At 42.2% G+C, this 24,940-nt stretch overlaps 1 protein-coding gene and 1 long non-coding RNA gene across 5 annotated transcripts in view; one reads left to right on the top strand and one right to left on the bottom strand.

Moving 5' to 3' along the window:
* Nucleotides 1-24,940, bottom strand: part of LOC124868409 — a 39,281-nt gene that overhangs the window by 8,291 nt on the left and 6,050 nt on the right. The window lies entirely within an intron of this gene.
* The window catches only part of hnf4a (hepatocyte nuclear factor 4, alpha), a 42,722-nt gene continuing 22,371 nt past the window's right edge, over nt 4,590-24,940 (top strand). Inside the window, exon 1 of the mRNA XM_047365611.1 lies at nt 4,590-4,714. Within this exon, the coding sequence (XP_047221567.1) occupies nt 4,666-4,714 (49 nt within the window). The 5' untranslated portion in view covers nt 4,590-4,665. The remainder of the gene's footprint in view (nt 4,715-24,940) is intronic.

The following is a 24,940-nucleotide window of genomic DNA, read 5'->3' as shown; positions in this document are numbered from 1 at the left end:
TAGCCTTTAACTCTGATAATGCGAGCGTCATGAAAGGCAGACACAACTCTGTTATCAGCAGACTGAAACAGAGCCAGCGCCACGTCCAGGACCTCGACTGCATCTGCCACCTGGCACAGCTGGCCACTGGCTGTGGCATCAGAGCAGCCCAGGTACCGGTGGAAGACATCCTGGTGGGGATATACACCCACTTTGATAAAAGGTAGATGCAAATAAATTAAATAGGACTTTTATTTTTTCTAGGTCTGCAGTTAATATTCTTATAAAAATGTTTCTATTTTTCAGTGCAAAAAGATGTGAACTCTACAAAGGGTTGAACCAGAGAGTGTTGAACCAGTGGGATGCACTACAGGTAGGGATGGTAACTCCAGAAGATATATACACAGTTAACTATGCTAGATTTCCATTTTAACCATGAATTGCCACCCTGTGTCCATATGTACTGTAGGCCTACTTTAACAGTCATGAGGAGGTGGAGAGGAGTGCCAAAGTGTGCGATTTGGCAAGCCCTCTGCGTGATCCAATCGTGAAGGCTTACTTCATGTTCCTGAGTGCTCCTAGGCCTTTATATGAATTTAATATTGTCTTCCTGGTGGGTGTCAATCATATTGGATGAATTAGTGAATAATAGTCATTTAGAATTAAATATGATTGTGCTTATTGTGGTCTTCTTATTACACTGTGTGTCCAATTATATTTTCTACAGTCAGAGGGAGTCCAGATTCACAGACTTGAAGAGGAGATCTGCAGGCTGAACCTCTCAAGGAGGTGGAGTATGAAGAAGGACATCAGTTGGCTGATGAAGAGCTCTTTATAGGAGCAGAAACAAAGGCATTCATGGCAAGGACAGAGCTCCCTGTGTCAGTTGAGAAGAAAATCTTTCAGTGAGTATATTACCCAGCAGTTATATAATTATATCATCTTTTCACAGTATGAGATTATAGGCTGTAGTGTTTTTTGTTTACTCTTATGCTGTTGTGGATCTGTGAGAAGATTCTATGAAGCATACTTCAGAAGATGTTCTCCTCCTTTCCTCTTGACCATCCACTCCTGAAGGACATGAAAGTGCTGGACCCTGCTGCTCGCCTTGACATTACTCCAGGTTCAGGTTGATGTTAGTCAGTTTCTCATTGATAGAACGAATAAATGAATATTGCATGGATTAGTTCTGCAATGTTCAGTCAAACACTTGTTTTACTTTACAGTGGCAAGGCTAGGGGCCCTTTTCCCTCAGTTGATATTGAGTGAGGATAAGCTGAGAGAGGAACTCATTGACTATCAGGTGACAGATAGCAAGCATCTCCCACAAGAAGACAAAACTGACAGATTCTGGGGACTGGTAGGGAAGGATGCGAGGTTCAGTGAGCTGCCAATATTAATGAAGGCTTTACTATGCATTCCCCACAGCAATGCCAGTTCTGAAATAGTGTTCAGTATGGTAAGAAAGATCGTTACAGAGAATAGGATGTCATTAGACAACAGCACTGTTTGTGCTTTACTGTCATGTAAAATCAACCACTCTGGCCCAGGCCACAAATACACTCCATCCAAACGAGTCTTAAAGGATGCAAAGGCTGTAACAAGTCTGTATAATAAGTCTTTAGTGAAGAGAGCCACCTGAGTGAACATGAGAAATGAAAATAAAACGTGTAATGAAAATAAAATGTAAATGTTTAATCTAAAGACAAGCAATGTATATATAAACGGAAAATGTGTGAAATAAATAAATGTGCTTGAATCCCCTTTTGTGTTTCATTTAGGCTCTGTTATAACATAGGAATGTCCACAGCATTTCAGTGTCAACAAAGGTAGGCTTATTGTAGTCTGTAAGTAGTTGACAAGAGGTTATTTTAGATATCTTGTACACCTGTGCTAAAATACAAGGGATACTGGAGCTTGGTCGGGGTCGTGGGATGGCTCACAGCGGTCCCCAGAAAATTTCCCTTATTTTCAAATCCAAAACTTGACAGGTATGGTTCTCACGCTCTGGTCTGCAGGTTGGTCCTGCAAAACCCCAGATGTCTCTGCTGAAGAAAAGTACCCCCACGGCATGATACTGCCACCACCATGTTTTACCATGGTAATAGTGTGTATAAGGCAATGTGCAGTTCTATTTCGTATAGGCTTCGCCCTTTAAGGCTGTCGCTAGTGGGGGTATCCCTTCGCACGCAGCGCAGCACTGAAAACTTTAGTCCACGCCCACCTGCTGTGTGAGCCCCACCCGGTCCGTATAAATTACGGTGAGACCGGACAAACGGCTCCCATTTTTCTTCAGCGACAGCTTAAGAGCACTGATTCAAGAAGAACCATGGCTAGCGTCGGCACTATCCGCCTCTGCCTGGCTTGTAACACCGGTTACATCATGAGTTACGACCTGCATGCCATCTGCGAGGGCTGCCTCGGTCCTGATCATGCAAGCCTGGCCTTGACCCCGCAGTCCACCTGCCCTTCCTGCAGGTGTCTTCCTCCGGAAGAGAAGCAACGGCGGCTAGCCATTTTCTCCCCGCTAGAAGGGGAATTCCCCGTAGCAGACCAATGCTCCCTCGATGAGGCATTGGACATCTTTGGTGTTGGGCGGGAATCGGATGATTCTGCCCCAGAGACAGCGACTGATATCTCCACTCCCTTCCTCCGGACGGAGGACGCGGAGGCAGATACAAAACTGCTGATTGTTTTGTTGTTTTGAATTGTTTTAAATTTCTCTAAGAGCAAGTCTACAAGTTCGTTCTGATCGAGAGTGATAACTCTGGATGGTTTTTATCCTCCTCCTCATAACTCTGAAGAGGAGACTCATTCTGTTCTCAGGGTTCTGACAGAATGACTGTTATTTCGTCACCCTTCCTGCATGCAGACGCAGGGTGCCGTAATATTATTATCAGCCACGGTTCGTGACTTATGATGTTATTGTCACTGCGGCTGTATTTCATTGAGCCTCTGTGTGAACAGAGGTTATTCTCCTCTGCTGTGTTGTCTGTGGCCCACGAGGTTGTTCTGCTGCATCATTACGCATGATCCAGCTGCTGATCTGTCTCCACGTTCCCTCATGGAGATTTTTGACCTGTTCTGCTCATCGTTACACTGTTACAGTTCGTAACCTTCGTTTTCCAATTACAGCAGCAGGTTTGTTATCTCAGCCTTTCCCTGACCAGATATTTTCTCTGTTCATTGTGATGCGCAAGATGCTTGGAGTGCGTAATTACGCATTCAGAAGGCTGATTTTTTGGTGTCATTAGGCGAGCAGATGTTCAGTTGTGGTCTGGATGGACCCAGTGAGGCATAGACTACATCCTGCTTCGCCTTTAACCCACTAGCGACAGCCTTAAAGGACTGCGCCTATACTCATAGAAACTGGGGTTACAGTACGTAACCAACGTTCTCTGCCAGTCATATAAATAAATAAATGTTGGTCTCATCTGATCTGAGCGTGTTCTTTTACATACTGTAACTGTAAACGGGACCTCTCATGACTTTCTTCAAGCAATTGCTTTGTTTTTGCCATGAAGGCCGAATTTGTGGAGTCACAACAAATAACTGTCTTGTCAACAGATTTTCCCATACTCAAGTTGTGCCATACTCATCCAATTTTCAGATGATGGTTTGAACATAGATTCAAAGCCTGGAATATAGTTTTATAACCTAACTCTGATCTACCCTGAATAAATATGCTTGCCACACCTTAATTTTTTTATTTGTAAAAGAAATTGAAAATACTGTATCACTTTCCTTCCACTTCACAATTATGTTCTATATTGTCTGGGTTTGTCACATAAAATTCCAGAAAAATTAATTGAACTTATTTGTTCCAACATGATACATTTTGAGAAAATGCACAAAAAACGAATACAATAATTATTTAGTGACTATTTGGGGAAAAAAAAGTAGAAAGGATGTACTCAGGCTGCCTGAAATCTTTCCTTATATTTTGTGGTATTCTATTTTTAGGTTTAACTTTAAAGGGAAAAAAAGTCTTCATTTCTTTGCCGAGAGTGAATCAGACAGCTGTGATGTATGTAGCTGCTTGTAGCATCTTCGCTTATCTTAGCCTAAAGATGGTAATCTTTTGTGAGGACTGAACTGCAGAAGCTCATTCAGACTGTGGACTTTTTTAACTTTCACTTCCATCCACAGACAGTTTGGGTCTTATACTCTAACAGCTGAGCGGTAAATGACTTTTCCCTGTCAGTCAAACCAAAGTCAACAACATCACCCTCCACATTCAGACTGAGTGCAGCCACCCTCTGCAAATTCTCCACTCCTCTCTGTCCTCCACGTCTTTCTCCACCCAGTTGCTTTCTCTCCTGTTTTAGTTTGACTCCAGCCCTACCCCTCTTTGAGAAATGGCTGTTTGGTGGATGAGAGAGAGCGGGAAAGCACATCATAACTTTATTTTTATTTGAGTTTCTGTCATCATGTTGCCGTAGTTACAGCTGCTATATAGATTGGTGTCCATATGAGCCTAGTTACTGTTTAACCTCCCCACCCACATTTGCCCAGATTAGGAAAATCAATAAGATAACAGCAGCAACACCGGCCTTACCTTCCACTAACAACACCCTTCTCACACTACGGCACGTTGGGGCTAAACTCCCACACTTTACATCCTATAGTAAGGAAGGACAAGACTGGATTTTAGATTTTTACGCTCCAGATGAAATAAATGACGACATGGTCAATGTAAACACTCAAGTCAGTTCAAGTATGGAATCTCCATTTGGTGAGTACCCACTTTCTGTTTACCCGCTTCGGTTGATGGAGGCAGTAAAAATGGAAAAAGACAAAAACTGTGCCAATTGATCTTTTTCCTTTTTAGATGGTGTTGATGGTTTCTCTTGAAGCAGTTTTTTTGGCTCTGAAGTACTGCTGGATCACACTAAATTCACGGTGTAAAAATGTCCGCCATACATGCCTGGCTTTTTCACACGGCTGTAATCCAGGAGGTGTGTCAGAGATATGGAGGTTGTTAAAAATTTGGGCAAGGGAAGAGCGTGATGGTCATGAAGGTTCAGAGATGATAAAGCTTTGATGATGTGTGTACAATGAGTCTGGGGAGGCAAGGAGGAAGATTTAAATATAATAGTGTGTCTGAGAAGCTGTTGCAAGGAACCACTGAAAACATTTCTTTAAAAGAGAAAAACAGGTTGAAGAAAGAGGAAATACATCTCGTAGAGGATAACAAAAACACAGAAGCAGAGAACGTTTGAATGTGATCCTCATCATTCAGATCCTTTTTCCTTTTCTCTTGTCTGTTGAGAACATTCTTTCTGTGAAAGCAAGATCTGTTTGTTTTATTGCCACAGCTTTCAGTTGGTGAGGATATAAGCTGTCCACTTGTGGTCATTCATTTGGTACTTTGCATGTCATAGTGGGATGTGGAGATGCAAATCAATTCATTTTCATAAAACTTGGACAAAATAAAGGAAGGGGGTCCACTGACAGCTGGTTTATTTCTGAACTGATGTAGCTGTGTCATCCACTTTGGGTATCCTGCAACTAACATGGAGTTATGTTTTTTTCAGTCTGGCCCCCACCACATTAGATTAAGTCCACCCTATGGGCTGCAGGATCTTCAAGATATATATAAACATTTGCTATATTGTGGCATATTTGCAAAACCTCATTCGAATAGGGAAACGTGACCCTACGGTGCTCTCGGTGCTCGGCACACATTTTTTCCCCATTGCTTTCTTGGTCATGCTCTTATAATGCTGCTGCCATAGTTACAAAATCTGCTCTAGGATGGTTCTGAAAAATTCAGATAATTTCTTGGCAAAAATAGGTTTCTGCACTCCGACAAGAAGTTTTTGCATGTATGGAGACAAATAAACACATCAGCATTATCATTTTATTAGCATCCCAAGAGGAAGCTGGTCCGGGGGTTGTGTGTTGAGCCCTGTGCAACACAGAGCATGTTATTTAGCAGAGTAATCGTAATCTGGCGTAATGCTGCATGCTTATAGAAATTATACACCTGATATGCAAAATCTGTGTTTTTGTTGCTCTGTCACACTGTAACTAATGCAAAATTATAAAAAAAAAAACATAAGGCATTGCTTCCTATTTTACATTCAGCTCCTCCCCCCTCACAGCCAAATATGATGCTAGGGCTTCTTTTAGAAAGAAATTAAGAAATTTTGAAGTATTAAGATGCAGCCACAAAATGGCGTTGGACCTTACTTCTATTTTTTTAAACGATCAGTTATTTTTTTCAGTTGTGTTCCATATAATCACCTCCCGCTCCACCTAACCTGAGAATAAGTTAAAAGAAGGAGACAAAAAATAGTGATTTGCACACTCCTGTCACCACCCAGGGGAAGATAGCAGTAAAACCTGAATGCTGACTCAGAATGGCCCTAATTGTAAGTTGCAGCTAATCACTTATTCAGCTACAGGTGAAGTTAAATGATCTGTGATAGAAAACAGTAGCAACCTTCTCTGTGAGCTTCTAGCTGGATTTGCATCATAATGTGAAAATATCTGGTCCTTTACTTCATTCAAAGTAAAAGCATTTAATCCTAAAGTAGCTGAACACATTAAAAAGTCCTTCAGATCAACACATTGATCTCATTGCAGCAGCCGGTCTTATAGTCCAGTTCTACATGTAGACAGAACCAGGTGTTGCTCAATAAACCAGGAAAATATCTCCTGGTTCCAGTAAGACGTAGTAGAAAGAACAACAGTAAGCCTCCCTCTTCTCTTTCATATCTTCTGTGCTGATTCTAAACATGCAGCTCTGGCTTTAAAGATGCAGCATAATTAAGAAATAAATCATAGCAATTAATCACAGGTGGACCATTGATTAGTTAACTATTTTATTTTTCTGAATTACACTTGCAATATTATATAAAATAAACCCATTAAACAAGGATACAGTTTTACTGAAGATGAGACATACATACCATATGTATACAGTTATTAATAACTGTAATATTAGCACTGATAAGGTCCAGGATGAGGCTCTATGCTATATTTTAAACACCACAACTTAACATCCTTTCCTCTCAAAGTGTTTAATAGTAAGAACTGCACTAATGTCTCACATGTTCAGTGCAGAACAAAAGACTGTGTTGAAAATGTTTCTTTTATTATTTTTAGCAGGCCAAATTTCTTCAGAAGTGGAATGAAGGGCTGAAAAGATGGAGATAAAAGAGAACAAGTTCATAAAAGAAGGAACAATTTTAATAAAATGTTTCAAAAGCTCTTGGCATCATAAAATAAATGTGTTTTAGGATTTTACAATTTGACTATGATTTAAGAGAAACAACTTTATGCCAGTTTAATTTTTTGAAATGTAAGAATAAAGACAATGGAAAATGTAACATTTAAAAAAGGTAATTTATGTAGATAACAAAAGAAGCACATTTATCTGGCCCAAAGTAAACATCTGAGTTTCAGAAAAACGTTTGTCAGCAAAAATTCAGATTAAAGTTCTTTTCTAAATACCTCAAAAGTTGTCATTATTTGCTTCAGTAAAATGGTTTTTCATTAGGTCTACAGGTCCTTCTCAAAATATTAGCATATTGTGATAAAGTTAATTATTTTCCATAATGTCATGATGAAAATTTAACATTCATATATTTCAGATTCATTGCACACTAACTGAAATATTTCAGGTCTTTTATTGTCTTAATACAGATGATTTTGGCATACAGCTCATGAAAACCCAAAATTCCTATCTCACAAAATTAGCATATCATTAAAAGGGTCTCTAAACGAGCTATGAACCTAATCATCTGAATCAACGAGTTAACTCTAAACACCTGCAAAAGATTCCTGAGGCCTTTAAAACTCCCAGCCTGGTTCATCACTCAAAACCCCAATCATGGGTAAGACTGCTGACCTGACTGCTGTCCAGAAGGCCACTATTGACACCCTCAAGCAAGAGGGTAAGACACAGAAAGAAATTTCTGAACGAATAGGTTGTTCCCAGAGTGCTGTATCAAGGCACCTCAGTGGGAAGTCTGTGGGATGGAAAAAGTGTGTCAGAAAACGCTGCACAACGAGAAGAGGTGACCGGACCCTGAGGAAGATTGTGGAGAAGGGCCGATTCCAGACCTTGGGGGACCTGCGGAAGCAGTGGACTGAGTCTGGAGTAGAAACATCCAGAGCCACCGTGCACAGGCGTGTGCAGGAAATGGGCTACAGGTGCCGCATTCCCCAGGTCAAGCCACTTTTGAACCAGAAACAGCAGCAGAAGCGCCTGACCTGGGCTACAGAGAAGCAGCACTGGACTGTTGCTCAGTGGTCCAAAGTACTTTTTTTGGATGAAAGCAAATTCTGCATGTCATTCGGAAATCAAGGTGCCAGAGTCTGGAGGAAGACTGGGGAGAAGGAAATGCCAAAATGCCAGAAGTCCAGTGTCAAGTACCCACAGTCAGTGATGGTCTGGGGTGCCGTGTCAGCTGCTGGTGTTGGTCCACTGTGTTTTATCAAGGGCAGGGTCAATGCAGCTAGCTATCAGGAGATTTTGGAGCACTTCATGCTTCCATCTGCTGAAAAGCTTTATGGAGATGAAGATTTCATTTTTCAGCACGACCTGGCACCTGCTCACAGTGCCAAAACCACTGGTAAATGGTTTACTGACCATGGTATCACTGTGCTCAATTGGCCTGCCAACTCTCCTGACCTGAACCCCATAGAGAATCTGTGGGATATTGTGAAGAGAACGTTGAGAGACTCAAGACCCAACACTCTGGATGAGCTAAAGGCTGCTATCGAAGCATCCTGGGCCTCCATAAGACCTCAGCAGTGCCACAGGCTGATTGCCTCCATGCCACGCCGCATTGAAGCAGTCATTTCTGCAAAAGGATTCCCGACCAAGTATTGAGTGCATAACTGTACATGATTATTTGAAGGTTGACGTTTTATGTATTAAAAACACTTTTCTTTTATTGGTCGGATGAAATATGCTAATTTTGTGAGATAGGAATTTTGGGTTTTCATGAGCTGGATGCCAAAATCATCCGTATTAAGACAATAAAAGACCTGAAATATTTCAGTTAGTGTGCAATGAATCTAAAATATATGAATGTAAAATTTTCATCATGACATTATGGAAAATAATGAACTTTATCACAATATGCTAATATTTTGAGAAGGACCTGTATGTCCTATATTATTTTAATTTTAAATTACTTATAAACTGTCTTATGGAAATTTAAATATTTTGGGTTTGGGCTGAAGCCCCCAAAGTTTTGAGACCCTAAAAACGCCCCTGATCCAGCTTATATATGCTGGATGGAGTTTGGTGCCGAGGGCCATTTCACACATTGATCTGCTTGAGCAAAGAGCTTGAGCGGTGGCTGGACACAATGTGCAAGACAGTCGCAATGCAAAAAATGTGGCCGTGGTTACGTTGGCATAAGGCAACGGTTGCAGGTCTTCCTTGAAAGTTTTTGATTAAGGTATGCAGCTCTGTGCATGGATGAGCTACCACTGCTGCTACCAGCCTTCTCCACCCTACACCCTGGACCCAGATATGTTGTGTGTGTTTAGGTCAGTTAGAGAACTCTCCCACTCCAACACGTTCTTTCCAAGACTCTGCTGAAACCTTCTGCATTCTGGCTGATTATTTCATGTTTTGATCTGGTCAGCACTTATATACCAGATCTGTTTGTTTCAAACAGACACAAATTACTTCCTCAGATTATCTACTTTCTTTGGACAGCTGTGAAAGCTCTCGTATAATTCCACATCCATTCACTGAGATAGCAACACAGGTGGATTGCCAGCAAAAAGTGATCCAGACAAATGAATAAACAGCTGGTTTTTAAGCTTTGTAATGTGGGAACTAGTTAAACCCTAACAGGTCTGTGTTTCTCTGTTTACCCCACCTCTCGCTTGTTAAACGACACCAGCCCCGATGGACGGATGGATGGATGGATGGATAGAAAAGGCTTTTCAGGTTCCTCAGAGTTTAAGAATCTATTATTTTTCCTTAGGATTATTATTGTTTTGTTTTGTCCAAATCGGTTAAAATCAATAAACCAATTTTAAATAATGTATTTGAAAGAACCAGGTTATTTCTTGCAGCGAGTCACTGTTGCGTCAGTCAGATTTGTTTTTATAACTTTTTAACAGGTTTAACACAAGCAACAAGAGTTTGTTCACATAAGGTTCATTTAGTTTCACTGTAGTGTTTAACTTGTGTAGACTACATTCAAACCAACGTCACTGTTCAAAAATCAAAGAAAAACATTCACTAAAGAAACTGTTTGACCAACCAAATTAAAATGAAGCAGACCCAACCCTAAAAAAATATTTAAATCAACCCTAATAGATCATAATGACTCACCCTAGATATAAGAAGCTGCTACAGTATAATTGTTTCAGCAAGTAAGAGAGCCATATAAGAAAAATGTTTATCTGCAGTTTTTATTCAGGGTCCAAGAATGCATTCAGAAAGAATGAGATACAATTTTGATGAGAACAACAAACCAGAAGAGAAATGGTTTAACATGTAGAATCTGAAAATTCACACTGTGCACATGTGACTTTTCTAAGTACCGTTTTTCAGACAGAACCCCATTTAAGGTGTTTCTAAGGGCGAAGATGGCACAGAAATAGCCATTTTTATGTCCTTACAAACAGACTAAAGTTTTCAGAGATCACAAACTGTGTTTTTGAGAGATTCTAGTTAGCTTGAAACAACCCAGTTCAGATTTTTATCATGCTAAGTATTTTAGATTTTGAACTCGAGGTGTACTTCAAGTTCCTTTTTAAAAAAAAAAAAGTGAAAATTTCCTTTGCCAATGCTACAATCCGCATACTGATAATTTACTCCATTTGGTTTGTTAAATAATAAAAATTTTAATAATCAGTGAGTTCAACACAATATAGCTTAGGTTTGAACAGAGTTAAGTTGTTTAGATTTTGAGTTCTGAATTTGATGCTGAGAACTGAAACAACTGTAACTCAACTTGATTTAAGACCATCTTCTACTACTGTGAGGTTTCAATATTTAGGGATCTTGTTGCAAATGTGCATACTGCAGTATAAAACTGTGTAACAAAGATGCGTCAGTACATAATCTTACTTTCCAGTGTTGCAAAGTTTATGCTACAGAGATATTCAACACAACTAATAATCAGTGGCAGCCTGGTTTGCGGCAAATCACACTACATAAATATAACCAGAATATCAGACATTAAAATATGATGCTGTGACATTCTTACTGTTATGTAATAAAACAAAATCTGTATTGGAAACAAAATCCAGAGATGGAAAAGTGTGACGGGAGTATTAGAATTGTTTCAGTGAGGCAACAAACAATTATTCATGCAAGTTGATTTTGGTGCCTATGTGCTTGTTTCCATCTTTTCACTGCAAGTAAAGCAACAGTCTGAACATTAAATCAGGCACACACAGCTGACGGAATAAAAAGTAAAAGTGAGAATGGGATAAAGATATACAGGTCCTTCTCAAAATATTAGCATATTGTGATAAAGTTCATTATTTTCCATAATGTCATGATGAAAATTTAACATTCATATATTTTAGATTCATTGCACACTAACTGAAATATTTCAGGTCTTTTATTGTCTTAATACGGATGATTTTGGCATACAGCTCATGAAAACCCAAAATTCCTATCTCACAAAATTAGCATATCATTAAAAGGGTCTCTAAACGAGCTATGAACCTAATCATCTGAATCAACAAGTTAACTCTAAACACCAGCAAAAGATTCCTGAGGCCTTTAAAACTCCCAGCCTGGTTCATCACTCGAAACCCCAATCATGGGTAAGACTGCCGACCTGACTGCTGTCCAGAAGGCCACTATTGACACCCTCAAGCAAGAGGGTAAGACACAGAAAGAAATTTCTGAACGAATAGGCTGTTCCCAGAGTGCTGTATCAAGGCACCTCAGTGGGAAGTCTGTGGGAAGGAAAAAGTGTGGCAGAAAACGCTGCACAACGGGAAGAGGTGACCGGACCCTGAGGAAGATTGTGGAGAAGGGCCGATTCCAGACCTTGGGGGACCTGCGGAAGCAGTGGACTGAGTCTGGAGTAGAAACATCCAGAGCCACCGTGCACAGGCGTGTGCAGGAAATGGGCTACAGGTGCCGCATTCCCCAGGTCAAGCCACTTTTGAACCAGAAACAGCAGCAGAAGCGCCTGACCTGGGCTACAGAGAAGCAGCACTGGACTGTTGCTCAGTGGTCCAAAGTACTTTTTGCGGATGAAAGCAAATTCTGCATGTCATTCAGAAATCAAGGTGCCAGAGTCTGGAGGAAGACTGGGGAGAAGGAAATGCCAAAATGCCAGAAGTCCAGTGTCAAGTACCCACAGTCAGTGATGGTCTGGGGTGCCGTGTCAGCTGCTGGTGTTGGTCCACTGTGTTTTATCAAGGGCAGGGTCAATGCAGCTAGCTATCAGGAGATTTTGGAGCACTTCATGCTTCTGTCTGCTGAAAAGCTTTATGGAGATGAAGATTTCATTTTTCAGCATGACCTGGCACCTGCTCACAGTGCCAAAACCACTGGTAAATGGTTTACTGACCATGGTATCACTGTGCTCAATTGGCCTGCCAACTCTCCTGACCTGAACCCCATAGAGAATCTGTGGGATATTGTGAAGAGAACATTGAGAGACTCAAGACCCAACACTCTGGATGAGCTAAAGGCCGCTATCGAAGCATCCTGGGCCTCCATAAGACCTCAGCAGTGCCACAGGCTGATTGCCTCCATGCCACGCCGCATTGAAGCAGTCATTTCTGCAAAAGGATTCCCGACCAAGTATTGAGTGCATAACTGTACATGACTATTTGAAGGTTGACGTTTTTGTATTAAAAACACTTTTCTTTTATTGGTCGGATGAAATATGCTAATTTTGTGAGATAGGAATTTGGGGTTTTCATGAGCTGTATGCCAAAATCATCCGTATTAAGACAATAAAAGACCTGAAATATTTCAGTTAGTGTGCAATGAATCTAAAATATATGAATGTCAAATTTTCATCATGACATTATGGAAAATAATGAACTTTATCACAATATGCTAATATTTTGAGAAGGACCTGTACAGGTACATCTTAAGAAATTTGAATATCATGAAAAAGTTGTTACTCATTTTAGAAAATGAAACTCATTTATTGTAGCAGACAGAAATATTTCAAGCCTTTACTTCTTGTAATTATGATGATTGCTTAAAGAAAAATAAACCCCAAAATTTTAATATTACATAAGGTCAAAAAAAAAGGGACATTTTAAACAGAAATGCCAGGCTTCTAAAAAGTATGTTCATTCCGATGAGGTCAATATTTGGTTGGGGCTTCTTTTGCATGAACTACTGCATCAATGCGGTGTGGCATGGAGGTGATCAGCATGTGGTTCTGCTGAGGTGTAATGGAAGCTCAGGTTGCTCTAGTAGCGGCCTTCGGGTCATCTGCCTTCTTGGGTCTGGTGTCTCTCATCTTCCTCCTGACAATTCTCCAAAGATTCTCTATGGGGTTCAGGTCAGGCCATTTTGCTGGCACAGTAACACCATGGTCATTGGACCAGCTTTTGGTACCATTGGCAGTGTGGGCTGGCACCAAGTCCTGCTGGAAAATCAGCCTCTACAGAAAGCTTGCCAGCAGAAGGAAGCATGAAGGGCTCTAAAATGTCCTGGTAGATGGCTGTTTTGACAGTGGACTTAAGAAAACCTAGTGGACCAATACCAGCAAATCCCAAATCATCACTGACTGTGGAAACTCCACACTGGACTTCAAGTAACGGTCCAGTGTAACTCCACTCTCCCTCGAGACTCTGGAACTTTGATTTCCAAATGAAATGCAAATGTTACTTTCGTCTGAAAGAGGACTTTGGACCACTGAGCAACAGGCCAGTTATTTTTCTCCTCAGCCTGGGTAAGAGGCTTATAACCCATGTGTAGGATTCACCTATGTGTGGTTGCTCTTAATGTTCTGACTCCAGCCTCAGTGGACTCCCTCTGAAGCTCCACTAGATTCTTGAATTGATTTTTCTTGACAATCCTCCAAAGCTGGGGTTATCTCTGTCATTGGTAAAATGTTTCCTACCACACTTTTTTCTTCCACTCAACTTTCTATGAAAATGCTTGGATACGGTAAGGTGTCAGTGACTGTCTTCTGGACATCTATCCATTCAGCTGTATTCCCCATGATTGTGTAGTCTACTGACCCAGACTGAGACCGTTTATAGGCCCAGAAAACCTTTGCAGGTGTTTTAAGGTAATTAGCTGATTAGGGTGTGGTACCATGAGTTTCCAATATTTTACATTTTTACAGTAGTCTAATTTCTTGAGACTCTAAATTTTGGGTTTTTGTTATCTGTAAGCCATAGTAATCAAAATTACAAGAAATAGAATTAAATATTTCAAGTCTTTATGTGTAATGAATCCATATAATCCAGTTTCACTTTCTGAAATGAAAAGTGAAATTGATGAAAAATATTGAACCTTTTTATGATATTCTTATTTTTTTAGATGTACCTGTATGTACAAACCCTTCTTCGGTATGCTTGCCATCTGAATAATGCATTTCTGGTAAATAAGGTTTTCATCTTGTAACCCAGTCTGTCCCTCTGTGCGTCCGTAGCTTGTGGAAGACACTCCGTGAACTCTGCGTTGTGTTTTGGATGTAGGTGAGGTGTGTTCCAGGCGGAAACAGAGGCACCAGACACGGGATTCTGCGTTGTGGCGAGACCTTGAAGCATTTATTTCCTCCAGTCACTCTTCTTTCACCTTACAGGCAGTAAAAGCAAACTCTGTAGGATATGGTAGCTTTCGCGGCAAAACCTCAGAGCTACGATGTCCCTACTAGGACAAACATCCCAGAACTGCTGCATTTCCAAAGAACACCCACAGAACAACAGCACCATCTGTTGGAATATTTATGTCACTATCTTACATCTACCCCTTCTTTATTTGATGGCGTCCCAGCCGTCAAAGTAAACAGAAAACACACACTTGCTGAGAAAGAACTAGATAGTCTACAAATTAGCAATAAAGAAAATTGTTCAGAGTTGTTATGAAGGTGTGTATGTGGCTGGATTTGTTTTATGTATGTTTTGAGACCCTCTTTGCCTTTTCCCTCTGCCACAACAGCCATCCTCTTTCTATTTTCTGACACTCCTCTTCCGTTTTTGTGACTCGTGATTCAAATGATAGCCTCTTTGGAGGATGTCTGTTCCTGGGTGGATTTCTTCTTGGAAGCTCATTCCTGCGGTGAACCTGCACTATCAAGAGATGCAGGTGCATTTCCTCCCCCCTTTCGTCCCGCTGGCTCATCCATCTCTGTCTCTGCTTGTGTTTCTTGACTGCTTTCTCCCAGCTGCATAGCTACTCCGGTTTCCTCTGTGCCCTCCAGATCCAAGACCTGTTGCAGATCTTCCTCCGAACTTGTCTCACTTAGGGCGAAACTTGACTCTTCTTTCCCAGTTGTCACTCCACTGACCTCCTCTACCGGGATAAACATGCACTGTGTGAGGAGGTTTCTATGAAGCACTCTCTCCGGCCCACCATCCTCTGGTTGGACCACGTACACTGGTACTTTAGGTTGTTTCTTAACCACAATGTATGGACGTGGCTCCCACTTGTCCCCAAACTTCTGCCGTCCCTCCACATGACATTGCTTGACTAGTACCCTGTCCCCTGGGTTGAAAGCGTGATCCTTTGCTTTCTTGTCATAGTACTTTTTCTGTTGTTCCTTGGCTTTCCGAGAGGTTTGATTAGCCTGTGCATAAGCCTCCTCCAGACAATCATGCAGTGTCTGCACATATTCACTGTAACCCTCCAGATTATTAGAGGTGGTAAACCCAAAGACCAGATCCACTGGAAGCCTAGGATGTCTCCCGAACATCAAGTAGTATGGTGTATATCCTGTTGAGTCATGTCGTGTGCAGTTATAAGCGTGTGTCATGGCATCCACGTGTTCGTGCCACCTGGGCTTCATGTGAGGTTGCAGCGTTCCCAACATATTCATTAGGGTCCGGTTAAACCTTTCAGGTGTCCCGTTGCCCTGCGGGTGGTAGGGAGTGGTGTGAGTCTTAGTGATGCCTGTGATCTTGCACAGTTCCTTCACGACTGCACTTTCAAAATTGCGCCCTTGATCCGCATGCAATTTTGCTGGAAAACCAAACCGACAAAAGTAGTTCTTCCACAGAACCTTGGCTACTGTACCTGCTTTTTGGTCTTTGGTGGGGTAGGCTTGAGCATAACGAGAGAAATGATCTGTAACAACCAGAACATTTTCAATGCCCCCCTTTGACTTTTCCAGGCAGAGGAAGTCAACACACACAAGCTCCATGGGGGCACTGCTATGGATGCTCATGAGCGGAGCTCCAACCTTGCTTGAGGGTGTCTTCCTAAGACAGCATCTCTCACACTGCTCACACCAAGCTTTGATTTCCTGGGCCATATCAGGCCAGTAGAATCTCTCCCTTATTGAATGCAGAGTCCTTTCAAATCCCAAATGTCCTGAATCATCATGCAGAGCAGTTTTGACCCCCACTCTCAGCTTCTCTGGCAAGATGAGTTGCTCCATGACTCCTCTTTGACCATCTATGATGCGTCTGTACAGGACGCCATTTCGGACCACCAACTTCCGCCATTCCTTTATTAGAAGGCTCCCGGGCCTTCCTAGTCCACTCCTCACAGTGTGGGGAGGTCTATTATTTGTGTTTTTAAAATACAGGATGTGGCCAATTATGGGATCCTGCTTCTGTTCTGCCCGGATCTCCTGTGTTGTCATAGCAGGTAGGGCGTCTGTCCCTACATCCTCATAAAGCTGTTCCACTGCTGGTAACCTATCAGCCTCCGCAGCAGCACTCGCAGGTGTCTTTTGTAGCTCCTGTGAATGCTGGGACCCTGAAGGCTTTGATTTGGTGGTCCTAACACGCTGAGCGTATGACTGTAAGACCTGTGAGACTTCCTGGTTGGACATGCGAGAAAGAGCATCAGCATTTGCATTGTTCTGGCCCCTTCTGTACTGGATGTCAAACTCAAACGATGATAGTTGAGAAACCCAGCGTTGTCCTGTAGCATCAAGCTTGGCTGTGGTCATTACATATTTTAGGGGATTGTTATCAGTAAATACAGAGAAATGACGTCCATAAAGGTGGTCATAGAACTTGTCTGTGACCGCCCACTTTAGGGCGAGAAATTCCAGTTTGTGAGCCGGATATCTCGTCTCGGGTGGGGTTAAGCCTCTACTGGCATAGGCTATGACTTTTTCAGCCCCATTCTGAATCTGGGCCAATACAGCACCCAGTCCCTCCCCAGATGCATCGGTCTGCAGCACGAATGGCAAGTTATAGTCTGGATAGCCCAGTACTGGAGCGGACACCAGTCTTTCCTTTAAACACTGAAACGCCACCTCACAGTCATTAGTCCACAGAAAGGGCAGTTTGGCATCAGAGTGTTTCTGTGCCCCCCCTTTTTTTTTCTGGGGTCACCAGAGGTGAGACGGTGCAAGGGAGCCGCCAGAGCAGAATACCTCATTACTGCGAATCCTAAGAACTGCAGGACCTCCTTGCGATTAGTGGGCCTTTTCCAATCTTTAACCCTGCTGATCTTCTCTGGGTCTGTCCTAATTCCTTCGGCAGATACAATGTGGCCAAGATACTGCACCTCCTCCTTCACAAGCTGACACTTTGAGGGCTTTAGCTTCAGGCCATGTTCCTTGAGTCGATCAAACACCAGCTGAAGTTGTTCCATATGCTCCTCAAATGTTTTAGAGAAAATTATAAGGTCATCAAGATAAATAAGCAGGTGAGTGAAGTTTAAATCCCCAAAGCAGCAGGTCATGAGTCTTTGAAAGGTTGATGGAGCATTCTGGAGCCCAAAGGGCATTCTGTTGGCCTCAAACAGCCCCATGGGGGTACTGAATGCAGTTTTGTATTTATCCTGCTCAGCCACCTCCACTTGCCAGTAACCTGAGGTAAGATCCAACGTTGAAAAGTATTTGGCTTGCCCCAGGGCCTCCAATGCCTCCTCAATTTGGGGGAGCGGGAATGCGTCTCGTGTGCTACAGGAGTTGAGTTTCCTGTAGTCAATACAGAGCCTTAATGATCCATCTTTCTTGGTAACCGCCACCACTGGTGATGCATACGGGCTCTTACTAGGTCGGATAACTCCTGCAGTTTCCATCTCTGTCAGTAGTCGCCTTACATCCTGCCACTGAGAAGGGGGGATCTTACAATATGGGAGTCGAAATGGCTTTGAATCCACCAGAAGAATTTCATGTTGAACAGTTTTTGTGTGTCCATAATCCATAGGATGCTGTGAGAATACGTCCCGATTTTTCTCTACCAGGTCCTTGAGGAGAGTACGCTGGTTTTCATTCTCCACTTCTGCTCCACTTAGGTCCACTTCATAGCTTGCCGCCACCTGACTGAGGCTGAGACACACCCCTTCTTTCACTCTACTGTGATGTTCACCTCCATCTTTGTCCCAGCGCTCCACAACTTCATCCACCAAGAATGCTGTGGCAAGTTGGGTGTTTGGTTTAATAGTGATGTTTCTCTGAGAGAGGTTCATAACTCTAACTGGGGCATACCCTTTTTTTACATCTGTGAGAATTTTGACCACAAGGAGGTCTTGTGGGAGGTGGAGTGAAGGGCAGCCTTCTATCAGGGCTGTATAGGTTTTTCTTTGTGGGCCTGATTTAATCTTACATTTTAACTCCATCTCTTTGCCACCAGGGATACAGATAGTTCGGCCAGTGAAAATCGCAGGACCCACTGTGTCCTGGGTTTTACTTTTTTCGGTGCTCACAACCTCCACCACAGCAGAATACCACTCTGGGTGGTTCTCTTTTATCAGGTGGAGGAATTCAGTGCCATAGGCAGCTTGCAAGTGGCTTTTTGATGCACGAATGACATTTGTTCCAATGAGCAGAGGCACAGATGACCGATATTCAGAGTCAGGGACAACAAAAGTGGGGACAGTCATACAGTCTTCTCCAAAAACCTTAAGTATGATAGTCAAGACCCCGTAATAGGGCACTTTTTGTGCTGCTGCCCCCTCTATCATTATGTTGGATGGCTGCAGCTTCTACTTCTGGAGCTCTGGGTGGGTGTGCCAGAAACTATGGGTGATGCTTGTAATTTGGGATCCAGAGTCAATGAGAGCCCTACATTTCTTGCCGTTTATCTCCACTTCACCCTCATTTCTAGGGCCCACCAGCAGTGGAGTTCCCTCCTCTCTGTTTGCAGTATCTGTGCACTCTGAGTGTGGGGCTTGCTGCTTGCCCATGGTTTCCCCTGCTACCATGGGCTTCAGGCGTTTAAAGACTGGGATGGGGGCATGCTGCTTCCTTCTGCCGAGGTTGGTGGCTGAGAGTGGTGAGTCCTGGTCGAGTTGAAGTCAGGAAGGACTGCTCGGCAAAATCTGGCAATGTGCCCTTGTTTTCCACAGCGATGACACACGACAACCGAACTCTGATTTGTCATTCGTGCTGTTGGCAGGGCTGCATTTGGGGAGACACTGGGGGACTTTATGCTTGATTCCAGTATGGACAGTCTAGCCATTTGTGCCTCTTGGCTGAGGGCCAATTTCTTGACCATCTCAGTCAGTTCAGTGAGTTCTGAAGTGCATTTTCTCCCCTCAGCCCTTGCGTTTGTGTTTTCTGATGTGACATGCACTTGAGCAAACGTCTTCTTTACTTTTTGTTGGGGCTGAAACTTCTTTGTTTCCCTAGCAATGCTTCGAAGCTCAGCCCGAAGCTCTCTAAAGCTGAGCAATAGGGGCTTCATGGGTGCTATTCGTGTATATACATCTCCATCCACCAGCCCTCTTAGGAACTGTCGAGTCAATTTACTGTCTCGATCTGGAAACGGCCTACCCCCTTCCTGGCTTTCTTCAACTGCTCGTAAAGTTGCCTCTAGTGCTATGGCATAGGAGCAGGCACTCACATGGCCTCTGACTTCGCTCATAAAAATCAGCTAGCGGGTCTAAAGAGCCCTGTGCGTCACCATACTCGGCCCTCAGTTCCTCAAATGCCCTCTCTGGGGATCGTTCACCAGGTGGAAGGTTCAGGATTAGCTTCCTGGCTTCACCACTGAGGTGTCGTACTACTGTGGAAAAAAGAAGATGGGCAGGGAGATCTATGGCATCTAGAAGGTACTGCATATCACGAATCCAGTCCTCCACCAGCATCTTACTGTCTGAATTACCACTGAACACTTGCACATTCTTCACCTGATGAGTCTGCATCAAACCACCATATGCTGTGTGTGTGGGGCGTTGGCTGTGGATGGCTTGTCCACAGACATCTAACAGAGGGTCAGGGAGGTATAGACGCGAGACCATAGCAGCAGGTAGGGGTGGTTTCAGATGCTGCAATTAACTGCTATGCCTGGGACCAATCTGGTCAGGGGCTGCATGTGAGGCAACCTGAAAAAACGGGACAGTCAGGTTTGGGGCCCATGTGGGGACAGCAGTTATGTCCTGTGACGGCGTCTCCCCCTGAGCAGGGCTCTGATAGTTCTGTGTAGTAGGCTGGGAACACTGAAAGGTGGGTTTGTGCTCTAAGCCTGCCATGGTCTGCCCAACAGGAACAGAGTTACTCATTTTCAACCATGGTGAAATTTGAGAACCCGGTGCATGGCTCTGGGCTGATCTGACATTTCTTGCCCTGGAGGGAGGCAAAGAGGATAAATAATTGGTTGCGGATGGAATTATGAAACCTCCCTGAAGAGGTTGGGACAGAGGAGTGTAATATGGGTGGCCTGGGTGGGTCTGGGGGCTTGGTCCCAGCAGCTGACCAGTTTGGTTGATAGGAGCAGGAAGGAATGTGCTAGCCTGTTGTGCGTATTGTGTTCCATTGTGAGTAACATTGGAGTGGCTTTCAGGGGCAGTGTATGCTGATGACGTTGGGATAGGGAAGTGGTCAGTATAGACGGACAGAAGAGGTGGTGAAGGGGTACCTTGCCCTTCGTGGGTCCATGTCTGGTGTGGTGTGTCACCTGAGGTGACAAAATGGTCACTCCGTTGGGTCCCCGTTAGAGGTTCTGGGTTCAGTGGATCTGCTGGGTAATTATGCCACATGTTTCTCTTTCTCGTTCGCTCTTTGATGGAATTGGAGTACAACCACCCTGTGTATATGTACAGGATTAACAGAGCATTAACTATAGTGTGAACCAAACCAAAAATAAATTAAAATAAATTCACAGCTCGGTGCACATCTCAAAGACAAAAGAATATAAAGATCCACCAGCTACAGCTAAAAGTATGTCTCAATACTCGATCACTATAGTTTCTTTAAATAGTTAGCCCAAAACAATATTTACACCTGAGGCCTTAGAGTCACAAAACACAGCATCAACCTGACATTTCACTGAGATCTTCAAAGGATACGAAGGAAAACATGAGCATGTTGCATCCACATTTAGAATGAAGTTCCAGTGTACAGCAATAACGTCACTCTACTGGATAACCAGATGCCCCTTCGATTTGTTGGCCGCTTTGAACCACAATCCGGGTCACGGCACCAAGATGTAACCCAGTCTGTCCTTCTGTGCGTCCGTAGCTTGTGGAAGACACTCCGTGAACTCTGCGTTGTGTTTTGGATGTAGGTGAGGTGTGTTCCAGGCGGAAACAGAGGCACCAGACACAGGATTCTGCGTTGGGGCGAGACCTTGAAGCATTTATTTCCTCCAGTCACTCTTCTTTCACCTTACAGGCAGTAAAAGCAAACTCTGTAGGATATGGTAGCTTTCGCGGCAAAACCTCAGAGCTACGATGTCCCTACTAGGACAAACATCCCAGAACTGCTGCATTTCCAAAGAACACCCACAGAACAACAGCACCATCTGTTGGAATATTTATGTCACTATCTTACAATCTTAATTAGGTTTTAATGTGAATAGTCCACTGCAATAATTCCAAATGCTTGGGGCTTACCTTGGGGCTTATTTGAAAACAATATATTAATTATTAAGGGTGTTTGTGTTGCATCATGTTTACGACTAGAAACAGAAATTCTACATATTTAAAATAGAAATCCCAAGCTGTCCCATAAAGACTGGTATCAACAGTCCAGCTTCACAGAAAATTAAAACCACAAACCTTGAACTCTGAATATGGAATTTCTTTGTGCCGCCCACCTTGACTTTTACTGACTCACCTGAGTCTGCTTTTTCACAGTAACTTAGCACACAGTATATTACGGTATATTATCACACTTACAGCAGACTACTGGTTGCTTGTTGGGTTATTCTTTAGCGTTCCTGCTGGAACATATTATTAATATTTCTGTTACGAGCCTTGACTGTTTTGGTTTTGGATTTTATTTGTGTTTTGATAACTGCTGAGTTCTTTATTATTGTTTAAAACGTTTTGCCGTATTAAATTCTTTTCTGTTTGTTATTGCTAGAAAACTGTTGCCATATTAGTTAATTGCTTTGTGTTTAGTTTCTTTTTGTATTTTGTTCTTTTGTGCATTTGGATTTCTTCCTCTTAGATCGGTGTTAGTCTTTTCCCCGTGGTTTGTAGTTTGTCTAGTTGAGCTTCCTTTGTGTTAATTATTCATTTTTCCTCAGTCTTCCTGTTTGTTCTCACCAACAGATGTTACCGGTCACCTGATTAACTCACTTGTATTCAATGTCATTTTCCACTCTCACCTGAGTATTTAGGCTCATTGGTTTTCATTGTTCTTTGATGGCTCCTTATGTTACATTGCTTGTGCTCCATGTCCTGCTCATTGTTATGCCCAAACATGACAAAATTGCAGTATTTCTGGGTTAACTGATCATTATTATGTAAGAGAAGACATTTAGAAAAGGAGAAATGTACTTCTTTGCTATGAGGATGAAGAAGTAGTTCTAATTCAAGGGCTTCCAGAGGACACCTATTTGGCAAGACCTCTCCTATTGGAAAACAGGAAGTGGAGGGTCTGTGCAAATACCATAAACCCAGAGACTCTAGTGTATTTTGACCAATAAACACACAAAAGATTTTACAAGAGCCAAAACACTCAGTTAGGAATTAGTTCACTTCCCATTTAAGGCACTTGGTCTTACTGAGTACAGTTTGCTCAAAACCACTGTAGTGAAATAATTTTTATGATTACCAAAGAGACACTGATTCAAAAGGCAGGGAAATGTCATATTGTTTATACATTCATAAAAAATATGTTGAATCATAATTACTAAAATGCAATGTTTTAGTGTACAACTGCAACACTTTGTGAAAGGATGTGTTCACAGTTTTCTGCATGCTCTGTCAAATCCTGCAAAACCCAGACATTTATGTTACAAATACATTCTTTGGCAGCTGTGGGCTTTAAGCCTCTTTTGGCCCAGATTCACTAGTATTTCTTTGTCCCAACAAGTTGAAACACAGTTTAGTTTGCATTTATTTCATTTCAATAGTTGGATTTTTGGAAATAATTTATTCCTTCTCATTGGCCATCTAAAAACAGCGAGAAAGTGGGAGTTTAAAAGAGGATTGAATTAATTTTTTATTGTGTAAAAGAATACACTCAATGGCAGATTTCTTTGTGATTTTGCTCTTTGGTCACACGTATTTATTTCATGTCATCAAACAGGTTTTTCTGTCATACAAAGGTAATAAAAGCATTAATAATAGCTGCTGCATGAAAACTTCCTTTATTAAAAGGAAAGCTATCCAAACCAACCTGACGCTATGTGAAAAAGCAGTTGGTCCTGAGAACGTATACAGGTATTTAGCTTTGAGCAGCCTGTTTAGAGTCCTGCCACAGCATTTCAAAGGATTGCGGTCTGGACTGTAACAAAGCCGTTCCAATACTTTCATTTTGTGTTTTCCTTTATTTTTGCACCGTTCAGAGGTGGATTTGCTGGTGTGCTTTGAATCATTGTCCCACTGCATTGCCCTGTGCTGCAGCTCAGGAACTGATGGCTGGAGATTCTCCTTCAAGATTTTCTGCTAGAGATGTTTGACTGTTGGCATGATGTTCGTTTTCTAAAAGGGGATGCTCACCTTTGAAAAATGTTTTATCCATTTGTAAATAATAGCCATAACTGTGGTTTTTTTGGAGTCCCAAATCCTGAGAAATTGTTTTGTGATACTTTGCAGACTGATGATGTCAGTGACATTATTTCTCATCTTCTCTTGAATTTTTTAGATTGGTGGATCGTCCTTTTTAAGATCTTTTGGCCTACTTCGTGTTGTTAGGCAGGTTGTGATTACTTGTGACTTATTTGTTATCTTCATCATTCCTGAGTGTGACTGTCTAAAGTAAACTCAGCTTTCCAAAAATGTAGTTAATCCAAGTTAATTAATGATTTAACATGTATCTTTTCACACAGGTTGGCTTTTCCCTTAATAATTGATGTTCTCATCTGAAAACGGCAGCCTTGGATTTGATGTTAAATTGTATTATAATATCTGACAATACTAATACGTTCTCACAGTTTTTAACAGTTTAAACACTTCTTGTGATTTCACAGTCACTAACTGGGAAATCTTTATCTTTACATAGTAACACAGAGCTTACAGAATAAACACTGTTTGTGTCAAACACATGGCATTAATAGCTTAACAGTCACAGCAAGGACAAACTCCCAGCAAGGAGTGTAAACAGGACAACAGCCGCTAGATAGGCCATCAGTACATTTCTGTTTGCCTACGAAACTGAAACATGGCCTCTTAGTATTCATCGACAAACAGCCTCACACAACATCATTTTTGATGGCGGTTACAAAGATAAGACTTAAATACTCAGAATAAAAAGCAATTTCTGGTGTTCTGCTTATAGTAAGTAGCATGTGTGGACAGGGAGTCTAACTAAATAAAACTGTAAAGTTCAGTTTCATTGTATTTTAATATATAGCTTGGAAAAGACATGCATTCATATCGGTGTTGAAGCATTATCTGCAAAATATGCTTTCAACTGCAAACATTGTTTGCATGACAGAAAAGCCATTTTCAACATCAAGGCAAATGTATCTATTTGGCACCATCCATGCAAAAAGTAAGTGAAGCATTACTGAATACAGGGAA

The sequence above is a fragment of the Girardinichthys multiradiatus genome, chromosome 1 (genome assembly GCF_021462225.1).
Source record: "Girardinichthys multiradiatus isolate DD_20200921_A chromosome 1, DD_fGirMul_XY1, whole genome shotgun sequence".
Classification (NCBI taxonomy): domain Eukaryota; kingdom Metazoa; phylum Chordata; class Actinopteri; order Cyprinodontiformes; family Goodeidae; genus Girardinichthys; species Girardinichthys multiradiatus.
This window is presented reverse-complemented; position numbering and strand designations above follow the sequence as displayed.